General features: G+C 40.7%; 1 protein-coding gene across 2 annotated transcripts in view; it reads left to right on the top strand.

Moving 5' to 3' along the window:
- Window positions 1–17,918, top strand: part of LOC101174306 (striated muscle preferentially expressed protein kinase) — a 52,432-nt gene that overhangs the window by 216 nt on the left and 34,298 nt on the right. The window contains exons 2-3 of one of the 2 annotated variants that reach the window (XM_023950761.1): window positions 6–1,079; window positions 6,410–6,679. In XM_023950761.1, the coding sequence (XP_023806529.1) occupies window positions 6–1,079; window positions 6,410–6,679 (1,344 nt within the window). Of the gene's footprint in view, window positions 1–5; window positions 1,080–6,409; window positions 6,680–16,310; window positions 16,669–17,918 lie in introns of those variants that run through there. The other variant, XM_023950760.1, reaches the window with a different exon arrangement.

Raw genomic sequence — 17,918 nt, 5'->3', positions numbered from 1 at the left:
CACAGATTTTAACGTGTCTTCTCTCTCAAAGTTTGAGATGGACGACTTCAGCTCCATTTACGAAGAACTCAACTTCACCTACAACTACACAGAGTTCATCTTGGACCCGGACACTCAGCCCTGCGACACTTTCACCTTTCCCGACGCCGTGATGATCACTGTGTGCGTTTTCTACGTTCTCATCTTTCTGCTGGCGATTCCCGGAAACATGGTGGTGGGGGTGGTCATCAGCATGAACAGGCGGACGATGACTCCCTCTGATTTCTACCTCTTAAACCTGGCAGTCGCCGACATCCTGTTGGCCCTCACGCTGCCATTCTGGGCCGCCTCCGTCACCGTGGGCTGGGTGTTTGGTGACGCCCTGTGCAAAATCGTCACCGTCCTGCAGGAGCTGAGCTTTTACTCCAGCATCCTCTTCCTGACGTGCATCTGCGTGGACCGGTACATGGTCATCGTGCGAGCACTTGAGGCCCGCAGGGCCAACCGTCTGATGGCCAGCTGGGGTGTTTGCGCCGCCGTCTGGGCCCTCGGGGCTCTTCTGTCTCTGCCGGGGCTGTTCAGCTCGTCGTTCTCCTCTAAGAACTTCACTCTGTACGTCTGTGCCGAGCAGTACGATCCCAGGAGTGCAGACGAATGGCGGCTGAGCACCAGAATCCTCCGCCACACTTTGGGTTTCCTCCTCCCGCTGGCCATCATGGTGCCCTGTTACGGAATAACCATCCAGCGCCTCCTCCACATCCGCGGGGGGTTCCAGCGTCAGCGGGCAATGAGAGTGATCGTGTTCGTGGTCGGCGCCTTCCTGCTCTGCTGGATGCCGTACCACGTCACGGTGATGACAGACACATTTTTCAGGGCAAAGATCGTTCCCTACAAGTGCCCGGAGAGGATGGCGGTGGACCAGGCCATGTTTGGCACGCAGAGCCTGGGGCTGCTTCACAGCTGCATAAACCCGGTGTTGTATGCGTTTGTGGGCAAGAAATTCAGACGGCGGCTGGGGCAGGTGGTGAGGAAGATGGGCCTGAAGGAGAGAGGATCAGCCAGCAGAAGCAGCAGGTCTTCTCTGTCATCAGAAATCACATCCACAGTCATGTAAACGTTCACTCCGTTGCCTTAAAGAAACTTTTCTGAGCTTCAGAGGAACTTTATTTGTTGTCCAATAATTCTGCGATTTTTCTAATTGCGCTCTAGTGTTTTTGGATTCCTTTGGCTCTGGTTTCCATCCAGAAATGTTGCAGTGACCTGAGCAAACATCTCATAGGTCTGTTTAAAAAAGGCCCACTCTGATCATCATATTTTAAATGACGCTGGTTTTAGACAAAACCCCTCCCACCCTGCATGGCTCTAGTGGACGCAGCAGAATGGAGCAGAGCAGGGCTCCAGTTGTGTTTCCTATGTAACAAAATGCGATCTTGTCAAACAGCTGCTCCTGATTCACAACGATTTGAATAAAGAAATCCTCGGAAAGGCAATTTTAAGCTCAACTTTCTATAAATATGTCATCTATTGTGAGAAGAAATGCTGCAAAGACATGTTAAAAACCCCAAAACACTATTTTCCTCGGAGTGAGTCTTTACATTCTGTAATATTGTTGCTCTTTTCCTGGTTCTTGTAAAATATTTTAAGCAATGTCTCAACATTTTTGTAAATATTTTTTTCTTTTATTTTTTGCCTGATAGCAGATTGTTGTGTATTTGTCTTCTAAACTATTTTTACAGTTTCAGTAATTCAATGTTTAATAAAATGTAAAAAATGTTTCTCATTTTGTGATTACCAAACTTCTCACAGTCACTTGATTTAAAAGAAATATTTTTGTTTTGTGTTTGTCCTTCAGATTAATAGAGGAAACAAAATAGAGAAGTTGTACTGACTTAAAGACTCAAATTTCATAAATTTCAGGTCAAAAGGCGATGTTTCCCTTTTTTTTTGGTTTTTTTTAGAGGAAGACAGATCTGTTTAGAAATCCTAAACAAGTTCAGGCTGTCTCATTATTTTGCAATTTTTTTAATTTTTTAATCTATCTCACAAAGAGAAATAACACAAACACTGTTGTAGTAATTTTCTGTAACACAATACATTTTTTTCTGGCAAAAAAAGATTATTTTTAAAATAATTTTTCAATTAGGCTGACTAAAGATGAATTTTGATCTAAGAATGTGAGTTTAAAAAAACAATGATTTTTGTACCACAAGCAAAGTCCAGAAATGCAATACTTTATTCTAAAGCTCATTACTATCTTCTTCCACTTTTGGCTTCTCCCATCAGGGGTCGCCACAGCGAACAAGTCGCATGGTAAACTTGGCAATGTTTTACGCCGGATGCCCTTCCTGACGCAACCTTCTCAAACCGGGCTCGGAAGCGGCACAGAGGTAGAGAAGGGAACAGGGAGCAGCCCGGAGTCGAACCCTGGTTTCACTGACAGAAGGCGCCGCAAACCAGCACGAGCTAAACCGGCTCCCTCCAAAGCTCATTACTATCATTTGACTAATTTGCAGTTCTTCTCCCCTATTTCAGATATGGCACCAGTGATTACCATCAATGAATTTAATTTACTTACAATCTGATTTAGAGGCGTCTACCAACAAAGGGATCCTTTAAATAAGTATTTATTAACACGTATCTAATTTTATCAAATAATCATCAATTAACTGTGAAATCATACCTGCTTAAGGTTTACATCCAAACCAAAAATCTCTGTTTATTTCATGTTTAGCGTGCTCAGTAAACACTCAGGTAACTCTGTTCCCATCAGTGTCACATCAGTATGTGAGCAGGTGGGACAAAGACTAACTGCATGATTGTTTTTGCATGTTTGCTGTGTTTTTCAAACCCTTTGCATGCTGCATGTGGACACGCCCCTTAATTGGATGCACCTGCTCATAATTGAGAGACCATATAGGAGCGGAGCGGAGAAGACGCCTGCTCAAGGAAGTTGCAGACTCTGGGAAAAGGTTCCCATCCGGCCAGGAGGGCGCACGCCCCAGGGGCGCACTCCGGGAACCACTGGGCCTGTACGCACAGGGGCCGCATTTGGACCGCCAGTCCACTCATCAGAGGCACCGATGAAGTGAGGAGGAGCAATTGGACCGCTGGGACTGCCAGTTCTGCCATGCAGTCAAGGGCAGGGACCCTGCCTGTGTTGTAAATAGCCTGAGGCGACTTAGCAGACTGGTTGAAGCACACAAGAAGGCTGGGTGCAGCCTGGATGTTGGAGTGCCTTTGGTGCTGCCGCAGGAGTCCCAGCGTGTCGAAAGGCCAGCCAGAAGTTTTTTTTAACCATATCTCAGTGGCCAGCCAGGTTTAATGATCAATAAATTGTTGTTGTGGCCAAAATTCCCGGTTCCTCTTTGGTGGCGTTTGTGTTGTCACCCAGATCATCCCTCTAACCTGCAATAATTCAATTGAATATTTTCCAGTCCATCTCCTAACGTCTTACAGCCTTTAGCCATTTACTACCACCCCCATCACAAGTACAACAGTCTGAGCAGGACTTATTTTCTCAAAGCTAAATGAACTACGGTCTCATCTCTACTTCCTCTTTTTTGTCTTTCTTTACTAAACAGAGAACCTTCCATCTTGACTGTTCTAACATGTTTGTTTGCAACAACAACAACAAAAAGTGGTGGTCGAGGCAGAGGCCCATTCAAGGAGTTTGGCACTGCCGCTGCTATTTAACCCTCATGTTCTGGTTTTTAACGTTGGTCAACACTTGTTGGGGCCCCTCTTCTGGTCTGGGGCCCCAGCCATTAGCCTACATTACCTGAGTGGTGATTAGCAACACATTTCATAGCTGGAACAACATTTGGTTCAAGATCCACTTCAATGAAAATCATATTGTTGGTGTTTTTAATGATGGGGGACAAATATTAAGATAATTAACTCAAAATTGTGTGTCTTTATGTAAGTTGTTGTGAATCAGAAGCAGATGAAGGTTTGAAAGCAGTTGTATTTGCGATATAGAAAATGAGCTGGGCTCCCTGCTCTGCTCCATTCTGATCATCTTTGTTTTCCTGGAATCTGATCAAAACTGTACGGCTGGATAGCTATAATATTGCTCCCCACACTCAAAAAAAGGAAATTACCAGCCAATTAAGTTAACGAAAAAGTAACTTGTCATTTCAACCAGAAAATTTTATGTTTGTAAATCTTACGTGAATGAATCATGTCGATTGTACATAAAAATAATCCATTTAAAAGTTACTAATTTCAATCATGTTGATCCAACATGATACCATTAAATTGGATGCATTAGTAATCGCAAGGAATTGTGGGATACCATTTTCTTTGTCTATCTGGGCAGATTGGGGTCTAAGTGTGAGTTTTTGTCCATGGGTTTTATTGTCTAGCTGTTTTACTCTGTTTTAACTAGTGATTTAAACTGTTATGTTTATTTTTTTTTGCACCATGAGTTAAAGTTTGGTAGAGGATGAAGACCAACCCCCTTGTGTGGCAAACTGTTAATGTTCCAATACTTAACACAGAGTTCGCGGTAATTGAGCTCCTGTCTTGTGATGTGGGACTTTGCTGGGTAATTCATGTCTTTGATGTGAAAATTAAAAGACCCATTGGTTGTAACTTTGGAACAACATATCAATTACAGATGAATAAATAAAATTATAGAAATAAATAGAAATTCAAGTTAAATAAACTTAATTTACTTAGGTGTGACCAATTGAAGTGATTCAATTAAATTGGATCAACTTTTTTCTTTTTAGAGTGAGCAACAATATCAATTTAAAGTTGGGTGCAACTGCTCTATTTAAATTGAATCAACTTAAATTTATTAATTTGAACCTAAATACATTAAGTTGACCCAACCTAAATTCATTAAGTTGAGCCAACCTAAATAAATTAAGTAGGACCAACATGATTCATTTTTGTTCAAGTAACGCAATCTAATCATGTGGATATCCTTTCCATAATTTTTTTATGTTCATTCAAAGTGAACGTTTTTTGAGTGCATTTTTGATAATGTTCGGTCAGTTGTGTGAGCGGCTGCCTCTGCAGAAACTATGTCCTAGTAAACGATACAGTTTTTTTTTATTTAGACCAGAAATGGCAGAATCATGAGTGAAAGACCACTGGGAACTCTTTGAAAACAGATCAAAAGACGAACAGAGTTAGTTCTTCAATAAGTGCCGTCTCATACTAGCATGAAAGTGGAATTCTTCCCACACAAGAATTTTGCATTTCAGGTAGGTAAAAAGCAGGCTAATGTTTTGGGGCATGCACAAGACAACTTTCTTAGAAAGTATGAAGGATTCTCTTAATTTTGTTCTGGAAGATGTACAACTCCTGCACATGAATTAGGATCACCAACTGTTAAAACCTGTACCATGTTGGTTCATGCAAAAAAAATAAAAAATCAGAAACTTTATGACTTCTGAATAAACCAAACATAAAAGTCATTCCAAATATCAACCACTTATTTTTCTTTTGGGGGATATTTTGCTGCTTACTCAGAAAACGGCTAAACTGGCGCTGGCCTCTACATGACTTGCAAACTGAATATCTGTCTTGTACCCGCAGCCCCTTCCTCTGTGCCAAGTGTTGCACCATGATCTACTGACCTCAGTTTGGCTAAAAATGACACGAGGGGCGGGAGTCGTGTCGTGAGCGGGCAGACAGACCGCACAGCTGTCATTGTGAGGCTAGCAAGGCTGCAACTGTCACTTCTCCCAGCAGACTCACCAGCAGACGTAAGGCGGGTGCTGATCATGATTGGAGCACTTTAACGCATGGGACAAGGAATCGGGAGTGGGGGGTTAACGTTCAATTTTACCAGATTGGATTTGACGCTAACTGGAAGTCAAGGAAGGCGCAGATCAAGAGACAGGAGCCTTGCATCGAAATAACAAACCGATTGTAGGTGTGAAGAGTTTGTCCTGTGGAGTTGTTGCCCTCGTACAAAGGAATACAGGTGGACATCAGGAAAAAGGAGCCGAAGAAGCAGGGCCGTCACTTCCAAGAGACAAGTCAAGTGAGCTACTGTTCATGCAAAATGAGCTGGTGGGTCTTACCCTAAAAATACTGGTGTGCAGGAGAGTGGTAGCTACTTCATTAGAAAACTGAAGTCGCAAACAAAGGTTTTAGAGGTTTGATTATTTCCAGAAATACTTTATAATTTTCCACAAAAACATTTGACTTTTTTTTTACTGATGGTAAAGAATTCTACCCAACTTGTCTGGGGATTGTATGTGAGAGTGTTGCCTCAAAAGGACACGTTTGGCCAATAGAAGATCCACCTGGGAAGCTAGTTTAACCATGAGAAAAGCTGACTTCCAAATGTCCCTAAAAAAGGGAGCAGAGGAAGCAGCTGCCCCCTCAAGTCCCATCATACCCCCTAAAAGGTCCAAAGCGAACCCTGACCAGGTTGTACCAGAGCCTCCTGGTCCTGGACGTCCTTCGCCCACTCCCCCTGTTTTCGTCCGTAAAATGAGGAACTCTGCGGTGGGGACAGGGTGTGACATCCGTCTGAAGGTGACTGTGGCTGGAGACCCTCAGCCGTCCCTGTACTGGTACCACAACGATGCTCTTCTCAACATGGAGAACCAGGAGTATGGAGGGCTCTGGATTAGGGATTGCAAACCCAGTGATGCGGGTCTCTACACCTGCATCGCCAACAATCACCTGGGAGAGGCTCGGACTAGTGCTGTGTTGGCTGTTCTGGACCTTGGTGAAGGTAATATCTGCACATCCAACAGCTCGCCAGGGTTTACCACCAACAATTTAATACACGCCAAAAAACAAAGGTAAATAGCTATACAGTTCAAGACAGCGGACACGTTGCTGCATACTTTCAGGTTAGATAGAAATTTGGTCTTTATATGGATATCCAAAATTCCAAATCTTTCAATCTTTAGGATAAGTTTGTTACTGGTCGTCACTCACAGACACAGAAGGACACTTAGGAGCTGGGACTGATGATGTCACTTCAATGAAAAGCACTTGTAGGATCACCTTTAATTCCTTTTCATTATTAATTCTATTTAAGGATTATAGTTCAGCAACAGGATTTATCTATAAAGATTTTTATTATTCCATCACAGTGTTTGCACGCCTTTGTGCCACACTGTATATATGTGCAAAGAAGTTGCTTAATTAGCAAACTAAGCGTTAATAAACCTGTTTGTAAAATTTTTGAGAAGAATCACCTTTCAAAATTACTTCAGCCTGTACTTCAACCCTACTTTGAGTACCTTATAACTTGTATGACTTCAAGCAACAATTTCAAGAAACTTCAAAATCTTGTGACTTTACCTACAAATACTCCAGCTGTGATAAAATCTAGTCATTAAAAGATTTCTATAAAACTCCCAAAATAACAAAGATTGTCTAGATTCAGCTTGAAGGCAAGAACCAAACATTTGGTTGGTCCGAACCTTTTCATTTTCTGCAGTATAAGCCTAAACTGTGAATACACTGATTGTTATTTAACACTATTCAGAGCACTTTCTGCTCTACTTTGTACTTTGCATCTTATAAGTGGATAATTTTGTGGTTTGTTGTGTGTGCGTGTCAAACTAGTAGAGAAAGTGCCAAACAAATGAAGTTTTATTTGATTCGATTAATAGAAGAGGAGTAAACATAGTTCAAGTTTTTAATCATAGTGAGCATCTACAAACAAGTTTCTAAGAGTAAGTGTCAGACCTGTTTAAACTCTCCCTTATGCAGGCAAAATTACTAGAAAGGTTGTTTTTTTTTCAGATGAGCAGAGCTTTTAATTAAGGTCTGATTTTCACAAGGCCACGCAGGATTAAAACATGTTTTGAATTCCTGATCTAGCCGAGGTTTTTCAGCTTGGCTGTGTCTATCCATCAATGCTCAAAAGCCAATCCCCTAAAGAATGAGAAATAAATCCTACATTTTTTTATATGTTGGCCAAATGCTGTTAGCTACTTTGAATAACATCCAGTGACTGTTTAGTCGACGTGCATTTTGTATTGTGGCTCATCATTGTGCGTTTATACTGTATGTCCACATAACTGGTCATTTTTAAACTTCCTGTTTTGTTTTTTTCTTAATGCACACTCATTAGTTTTGAAACATGGAGGTCATACCATTAGATTTGCTCATGTGGGAGCTAAAATCTCTAAATCTCCTGTGCATAATTTACACATTTTGGCAATGTCAAACTATTAAATATATTTGTTGAAGGTGCATAAATGCAGGAACTTTCAACTTCTATCATTATTCTGATATCTCCTTATAACTACATGTTAGCTACATGTTTTTAGAGAAATCCCATATTAAGAAACTCGATATGATCTGTCAATTATCTGATTAATTTTACAGATCTGCTAATGTAGGGAACCTCCCAACTTCCTGTTACTTTCAAAACCTCGACATGTGTATTCTTTGTGAACATGGTGTTGGGAATGGTTCTAGCATTACCCGGTATATTAAAGGAAGAAACATTTCTGAAAAATATACAACACTTAGGTGCTTTTATCTGTTTGAACTCCATCTAGTCTTTCATTTATTACATTTAATTTGCACAAATGTAGATTTAAAACCAGGACTAATTTTGGACAAATGTCAATATAAACTTAGTGGTATTAGTTTTTAGTGAAATATCTATAGTTCACGTGTTATTCGGATTTATCATTATCAGATACCTGTGTTATTGGATGACCTGCACCTGATATTTCTGTCAAAAATACTTGAAAAGTCCTGAAATGCAAGAAACCATGAAAATCAATTCTTTGATTGTAAATAGACAGTACTTGTACTTCAGCTTAACCAAAACAGAAAGGTTTTGGTATGGTTCCAAGGAGATGTGTGTGTTTTAGATGTACTTTCCTCTTGGAAAAAGTCCCCAAATGTAGTCTGTGAATCCTGCTGTACCCTCTTTCCTAGTTTGCTCAAACCTAAAGCACCAGAAAAGCCGGCCGACACATTATGGTGGACTGCAGAATGAAGACTGTTTTACATGAAGCCCCATGATCAAATTCTACAACATCTGAAATAGCGACTCGTCGCATTTCGGGCAGGCACACTCGACAAAGTTACAGGTTACTCCCCTAGGGCGAGTCAGTCAATTAACTCACCTGCTCAGCCTCCTATTTAAGTCAGGTGCACAATTGTTCATTCTCTCTTACCTTCAGCGCTCATTTTTCGCTCCTCCCTCCCCCCCGGCTTCCACCTGTGGGCTCCGTTACGGGGTTTGTTACCCGAAAGTTTAAGGAAAAAGAATTATCTCAAGGAATTGAACGGAGCCTTATGCCAAAACAAAGTTGTGAAATCCAACCTAAAGATGTTGTGAAATAAATATTATTCTGCAAGGGTTGTCTGACTGAAATGAATATTGTTGTAGTGTTTCTAGCTTTCTGTATGGATCCAATTTGGACAACTTTCCTTGTTACTTGGTGCTTTAGAAAACTAAAACAGATGGAAGGATAAAGAATTTCAAGTAATGCAGAACATTTTTCGAATTTAAAAAAGCCAAGTTTATTCCAAATTCAAATACTTTCATGTGATTGGATAATTTCTTTAACATGTAAAAACACACACGAATGAATCAACATTGATTCCAAATTGGAGTAAACTGCTGAGTTTTGTTTTAAGTTCGTATTTTTCGTACAACTAGAACTAGAACAAAAAAAAACAAATTAATTCCACCTTAATTAATCCCAGTCCAAGCAAGGTTGGGTGTGATTTAAAATGCGATAAGGTGTAAGACTGTGTTTGTAAACTTGCTATTAACAAAGTTGGGAGTTAGCGTAGTTACAGCAGGCCTGATGTTTGTATCAGCTATTTTTTTAGAAGTTTGAGTATTGCGTCAGCTAACTTGGCTGACATGTAGTCCATGTTGACCTTTTTTTACATGTTACTAACATAGACTAAAACAACCGGACGATTCAAGATGTGACGGCACACATGGAAAACGCATTACTCCCAGCTCTCGCGAAATGAGGCAAAGTCCCTCAACATTGCTTCAAGAGACGGGCGTTTCCATGTTGAAACCATTCGACAGTGATTGGTCCGACATGCTAACACGGCTAACGTGCAGCGTTGCCGGACTGCGTTTTTGTACGTGTTACTAACAAGATTAGGAGTTAGCATAGCCACAGCAATGTTTGTTTTAGGAATATCTGTCTGTTTTTTTTTTTTTTTTTTGAGTGCTGTAAACAAGGTTGGGAATTGCAGGGATCATGAATACGCTAACACAGCTAACGCTTCGGCTTCTAACGTGTAGCGTGTCACATCAGAGTCTGACTGACTGACAGACTTAACTGTGACTCTTTTGCTTAATGTGGTTTATAGTTCAATGCACCTTAAATATGACATCAGTTCTAAAATAGACCGTTCATTGACAGTGCAGCTTATAGTGGTCATAGATTAGGTCCAAATTTTATTTTCGTAGAAATCTGTTCTAAGAATGCATAAGGTGATAGGGGACAGAAATGACCTCTAAGAGGTGACTGACGTAGTGAGTCGTTCTGCTTTGACTTTTTGCTGTTGGAGAGGAAAGGGAAAAGACAAGATATCACTTTCCACAAATACATACAGGTGTGATATTGTGAATTCTGCTTTAAGAAGCAACCTATAGGCTTTAATACATCAACAGAAAACACGTTACTGGTGCTGGAAGGGACATTTTTTTCTTTTGATGCCTCATTTCCCCTTTGATTTGGTGCAGTTCTCTGCTGGGTTGCCATGCGTCTACTTCAGCTGTCCCATCACTCAATGAACTTCTTCTCCCTCTCTCCGTTCATCTCTCTTTCTCGGCCGCCCCTCGTCCTCGATCTCTCCGTAGTTATTTATACAGTGGAATGTGCCTGGCGTTAGATTTTTGTGATGTTAGCAGACCAGCATTTCTCTTGTTACACAGCAAGACATCACTGCTAATTTTAGCCAAGCCCTCCATGACTTACCAGTCTCGTTCTGTTTGTCAGAGAATCAAACAGGTTTGAATCATCCGGGTACACGGGTAGGAAATGTGGGATACGTCTGCCTTCCCTGTGATACGTTTTAATCTTTTAGGGTTGACCAATTGTTCATGGTTTTCAGTTATTGCATGTACAGATACGCAAAAACAATCAATTTATTAACAGAAATCCATCGTATGTCTGAGTTAAATTATGATTTGATTTATTAATTTCTTTTTTTTTTTACTTGTTCTGATGGCCTTTTGTGTTGGACAGTTTTTGCTGTCAAAATAGGGGGTTATGGGCACACAAGGTCCATATTTGTATAAACCCCTAGTGGATTTTAGGCTAAAAGTTATTTATAGTAATCAGATTTGCATAAATTTATTTTTTGGACGGGATGGAAAAGAGAAGAGAGAGGTAAAGAGTGGAGTATTAAAGACCCAGTGCGATGACAACTGTGTTTTTTGTGTTTTTAACTTGTTCTAGTGGCATTTTTCTGATAATGGTGGACATAGATAAAGAATATTAAGCTTAAAACTGCATTTCTGAGTATTTTTCAATTCAAAACATTGTGAATCAGGAGTAGACGCAAAAAATGCAGCTTGAAAACAAGCATTACTTGTGGCACAGAAAATACGGTGGGTGAACCACAAGCTCCCTGCTCCGAGCTCTCAGCAATGGGGAGGGAAAATTGGGGCGGGGTTGCCAATGGTCCCTTCCACTACTCAGAGGTGAATTTTTGATGAACTCCTGCCGCTCCCCAGAAACTGTGTCTTAGAAAGCGACTAGGACAGGCATGATTTTGGCTAATAACGACAAAGTTATAATTAAATAATTGAAAATAGATCAAAAGACGATCGTAGTGGGACTTTAGGGACGGTGACGAGGTTCCAAAAAAAGTAAAAGAAAAAAAAGGAAGAAAAGGCGGAGGGGTCAAGAAGTAGGAGGAGGGAAATTGAAGATTAACCCTTGTGCTATCCTAGGCACTTTAACATTGGGAGTTGGGTCATCTAGACCCCAATAGACAGTGCTCTGAACCTTTTTTCTTCAATGATTTGTGATCTTCACTTGTGTCCATGGATTACAGGAAATCTTTCCACCTTTATCCACCTTTGTCATGGTAGGGAGAACACGTCAATGTAAGGGGGGGGTCATCTAAGATAGCACAAGGGTTACAAAAGGAAAGGGGTAGAGTCAATCATTATTATTTTCAGATGTAGATGTTTATCTGAAGGGTTTGGCCCGTCCACAGACACATTCTTGAGCAGATTAAAAACGTACCTTTTGGCTTCAAAAACCTTCAGATTTGACATTTTCTTGCAGGTGAGAATAGTTCCAATATCTCTCTTGTTAAGAGGAACCCCAAAAATAAGAATCAAGTGACGATAAAACACAGTTATGGCACTATAGACCGACATGGGTGTTTTTACAGTTATCATATGGAATGAGCTTGCAAAACACAAAACAGTGTTCCCTCATTCAATACTTTAAAATAACTCTCAATAGGTTATATCCTCAAAGTAGTAATCCTTAATTCCTATAATTATTATATATTTTAAGGCAGTAAAACCTCTCACATTTTATACACTTTTCTCAGACAGACATGAACATTTTTCACATTTTTCTCTGTTGTTTAAACTCTCATCGTTGATAGAAAATAAGTCCAGTATTGTAGAACAGTGGTCCCCAACCCTTTTAACCCTTGTGCTATCCTAGGCACTTTGAAATTGGGAGTTGGGTCATCTAGACCCACTAGACAGTGCGCTGAACTTTTTTCTACAATGATTTGTGATCTTCACTGGTGTCCATGGATTACATGAAATCTTTCCATCTTTATCCACCTTTGTCATGGTAGGGAGAACACGTCGATGGTCATTTTGACCCAATAGGATAGCACAAGGGTTAACGCCGCGGACCAGTATGACGTCATTTTACAACATTTTACGGACCAGTCTTTAAGATGTGGCGGACGATTATTGTAGCAACGCTGCGATGAAGGAGGAAGAGATATGTGTCAAGACGAACTCTGGGCTTTTATTTTGACAAGCATGTCATCGTACATTGCACAGGTGTCATCATCCTCTCTCCATCCCACACTCAAGGTGTAAAAAAGAAGTCTTCCACTTTCGGCTTCTCCCATCAGGGGTCGCCACAGCGAACAAGTCGCATGGTAAATTTGGCAATGTTTTACGCCGGATGCCCTTCCTGACGCAACCTTCTCTAACCGGGCTTGGAACCGGCAGAGGTAGAGAAGGGAACAGGGAGCAGCCTGGAGTCGAACCCGGGTTTCACGGACGGAAGGCGCCGCAAACCAGCACGAGCTAAACTGGCTCCCAAGGTGTAAAAAAAGAAGTACTGTCTATTAAATGTAGATTTCATTGTCTTTGGAAGTGGAAGGCTCCTCTTCTGTCTCCTGGCTGGGCCTTTTCCCCTTGGCAAAAAAAAACTTTCCAAAGACGTTTGTTTTTTTATTCATTTTAGCGGTAATCTATCAGGTGACCGAGAAGAGCACCTTGGCCTGCGTCAAGAGTCACATAGACTGATGTAACAGAGAATCAGGCAATTTTTTAAAATAAAACATCTTTACTTCCACTTTCGGCTTCTCCCATCAGGGGTCGCCACAGCGAACGAGTCGCATGGAAAATTTGGCAATGTTTTACGCCGGATGCCCTTCCTGACGCAACCTTCTCAAACATCTTTAAGTTTCCAAAATATATAAAATGGAAGGAATGTGAGTTATTTATTATTTCTGTGCGGCCCGGTACCAAATAACCTACGGACCGGTACCGGTCCGCGGCCTGGGGGTTGGGGACCGCTGTTGTAGCATGAAAAAGAAAAGATCTGATTGTATCGAAGATTTATTAAATTTGACAAGCTGAACACATTCTGTACTGGAGAACGGATTGGTAGACAGTCAATCAGGATGCAATACACAATGCGCTGTGAAAAAGGAAAGCATGCAAACTGTGCAAAATTAATCCACAAATCGGCGAGACTGCTAAAGGTAAAGTACAATATAGCAAGGGAACACTTCACACTAATATCTTATATCAATTACTGTTGACGATCGAAGTCCTTGTCAACCCAAATTGAATGTATACATGTCAGAATCAAATGGAAGTTTGATTTTTAATACATGTCTAAAGCTTGTTTAGTAATGATTTAAAGAGTCTTTGGAACTTTAGACAGAACCAGAGTGTGACAGTGGCTCCTGTCCAGCGTACTTGGAGAGCTTCCCCGACATGTTGCTTTTCTCCTGGAACATGCCTGTGAGTGAACAGGTGCAACTAGAGCTACACCACGGAAACCCCCTACATGACTATGATGCTTCCAATGAATGAATCAACACGCAGAATCTGATATTTTATTTTCCACTGGACAATATATTCTAGTAGCTTTTTACACCACTTCAGAGAGCAGGAAGACCTCAACTAAAAATGGCAGAAAAAAAAAGATTAAGCTAATGGTAATTGTTTGAATAATCTATCTACACTGTGACAGTGACATCACTGAAGGATAGCCACAGATTCATGGTGTGTAAAACTATGCCTACAACAAATGTGATTTGTGGGACAGGGGCGCCCAGTACCAAGGTTAAGTCAATGTACAGAGATGCGATCAGAGAGTGTCAGGGGCAGTGGTCTCTGGCAGCCGTGTGTTTGAGGCGTTGTGTTGCAGCGCTCAACCAGAGACCCTGATTGGTCAACGTTTGACCTGTTTAACTCCTAACGTGTGTCCAATGGCCACACATCTTGTACATAGAATCCAAAAATGGTCGTAGAAACCTGCGTAGCAATGCATAAATTTGAGAGTTTTGAACACAGACGCCTGCAACGCATGTTTACATGAGCTTATACCATGGTCCAGGTGAATACTCGATTCTGCTGGGTGTGCGTTAAAAAGAGATATACCACAGGATAACCGCACGGTGAAAAAAGAAGTTCCGGTCACTTAGCTAAAATGTTTTGTATCACTGCGCTGGCTTCTTTAAAACAACCTTTTGCTTCATCGTTTGGACAAAAACAAGCAGTAAGACGTGAACTTTCTCTCTGAACTGATGCTTTATTCAACCCATCGGAAAGATCAGCATATATATATATCGCTTTATATCGCCGAATCTTGACTGCAGCGGTGGTGCGGCGCGACGCTGACTTTTTACGTGGTGTGGTATGCTAGTCCGCTTTTTGTGAGAAAAGCGATCCAAATCGGAAAAAAATCCCCAAGAATTAAGGACTAAAAACTTGTTACTATTTAGTGACCATGGTATAAGCAGGTTAATGGCCTTCGAACTGTGCATTATCACATTTTAACGCACTTCGCCACGGACAGTTCAGGCTTCCACGTGGTGCGTTAAAAAGTGATAATGCACACTTCGTCAGCCATTAACCCTGACTTATATGTAGACATTTCATTGGAAGTGCTCACTTGAGTACATGTTGCCGAGGGCGGGAAGAATGTTGCTTTTGACTGCCAAATAACTTTTGATATTCACAAATATTAATACTGAATAGTTGCAGGACAACCAATGGCAATTCTTCTAAAACACTGAGGCATTTAAAAAAACAAATACAACCAAAGTTGTGACAAAAATCCAGTGCTTTAGCCTCACATCTCCATTTAACTTGTATGTTCAACTTCAAAATCTCTCTGAATGTAATTAGCACCCGCTAAAAACTCAAACAACAAAAAATAATTAAAATGATGCCACAGTGCAGCAGCAGAGAGGAAAGCTGTTCCAGCTAAATGCATTTTTCATTTGACCATTTTAAAAAATTCCTTCCATTTATCCTCTTTTGGTTATTTTTTTTTTTTTTTGCGGATAGTCAACATTAATTATGTCTATGATGTGAAAAATACAAAGCTTCTTGCCAATGCCTCACACATAAATGTAGAAAGCCCATCGATCTGAGAAAAGCAGCTGAATATTAGTTGCCAAGGCAACCAAAAGGCATTCTTCATGACCTGAGATGGGAAATCAACAAATCATCCTCATGATTGCAACATTTGGCTTACATTTAATGCTTGCAATTACAAAAAAAAGCATTTTTTTATAGTGATAAGCTGAAAATGCAAGCTAAATGTGAAAAAGGTTTTTAATTCTCAGCACCAGTTTTCTGATGTCAGTCGGACATTATTGTTATTTGTAGCACAATGATGTATTTAAATGTTTGGAAAGTACAAAATATGATACAAAAAACAACAAAAAAAGAGGCAACAGCTATGGACAACAATGAATTAGCTTCATATTTTTTCCTGAACCCAGCAGTGCTTGTGGTCAACACTCGAAGACACATTTGCTGCTAACAGTCTTCTGCCAGCGCAGAGGAGTGAGGAGCACCTTTATTTTTTTCATTTTTGCGGCATCCCCCCCCCCCCCCCCCCCACCCCCGTCTCTCGCTTTCCTGGCAACGCCACATCTGCTCATTACACCAGTTGAGGAACAAGACGCAGACACATGAGGAGGAAGGGAAAAATGAAAAATGTAAACCGGCACAGTAGAAGGCTGATCTCAGGAGGGCTGGATCACTCCCACCGGGTTCTCTGCCTCTCTGCATGCACTGCCTGTGGGCTGGAGCTCCGCGGGGGAAGATGCTTGCACTGTCGCTGGCCGTTGTGTGGACAGGGGGGTCTCCTTTATAGTGGGTAACATGCGTTCCATCTGCAGAAGGTCTTCTCTCTGGATTCCTTTTTTCTCTTTATTCCCACAGACGAGTAGCTGAGGCTCTAACTTGCTATGCCATGGACACAAGTGCCTTTTTTTCTGTTTTTCTTCTCTTTTGAGAGACCTTTGTTTTAGGTGAGTTAAAGCAGATGAGAATTGCTTTGGATTCAAATTGCTGATGACTTCACAGAGCCTTTCTCTTGTTCCGGTGCATAGTAGTGGCGCGGATCCCCTGATGGATCTCAGGGAATACCCTGCTGCTGAACGTAAAACAAGACAGAAAAAAAACAAAAAACAACTCAGCGAGCATATCAGAAAAGGCGTCAAATTATGTGCAGAAAAGATATTCACTTATATTAAATATTATCTCTAATTCTTGTTTTTTTCCATAAACGTCATTTAACATCTGCAGCCATCTATTGACAGAAACATCACATGACTGCCCAACAAGTGGCCATGTTTTCTCAGCTGGTGGAAGCTATAGATGCTGGAGCCTTCATTAAAACCCCTCAACCTCATATGCAGATGTTACTTTCAACTTTTTCTGTTTGCAGTTCAGTTTGAAATCTTTGGCGCTGGGAAAGACCCAAAGCAAAGGCAGTCATGATCTGGTGTTTTCTCAGAAACTCCTTATGACAAAGAGATGTTACTATCTGATAGTTATCTGGAGATAAACAGCTTGTTCAGAGCATTAGCAGTTCAATGGATGGTACAAATGTAACAGCTGAAATGTAAAGGATTAAAAAACATGGTTTAGATTACTCTAAGCTAAAAAATAATAAAAACCTTTATTAAATTCATAAAAAGTGGCTGGATGGCTCAGTTGGCTGCCTGGTGGATTGGAAACCAGGCCTCATTCAGTGTGGCAGAGCCTTCATGCTTTCTAACTGTGTAGAAATCAAATCTGGGTTTCCCTGTGCCGGTCCCCAGCCCGGAAAAAATACAGGAAAACTCTGCCAAACCACCTGTGTGAGTCAGGGAAAGCTGATTCACTGTGGGGTATGCTGAAAGGAGAACAACATTAAATTCTTACAAAAATAAAGTGTTATGGTGCAACATTAAACACATTTCTGCTTGTGTGATCAAACAAAGAGCAGAAGTTCTTAGATTATGGAACTTTTCCTGAAGAGAGACACAGAGCTCAAAATTGATCTCTTGTGTAAAGACGTGTTTAATATGTTGTCGTCTGTTAACTTACAATCATTATTTTTTGAGAATTTAAAATGAAAGATAGTTAATGTTAAAGAAACATTAATTGATCATTATAAAAAAGGCTGGAACATGAAACTGCTGCAAAAAACAAAAATTACAAACTTATTTGCAAATGTTTTTTTATTTTATTTTTTATTTATTATTACTTTTTTGTGCAAATTAAGGACAATTTC

The sequence above is a fragment of the Oryzias latipes genome, chromosome 21 (assembly GCF_002234675.1).
Source record: "Oryzias latipes chromosome 21, ASM223467v1".
Taxonomy (NCBI): domain Eukaryota; kingdom Metazoa; phylum Chordata; class Actinopteri; order Beloniformes; family Adrianichthyidae; genus Oryzias; species Oryzias latipes.
This window is presented reverse-complemented; position numbering and strand designations above follow the sequence as displayed.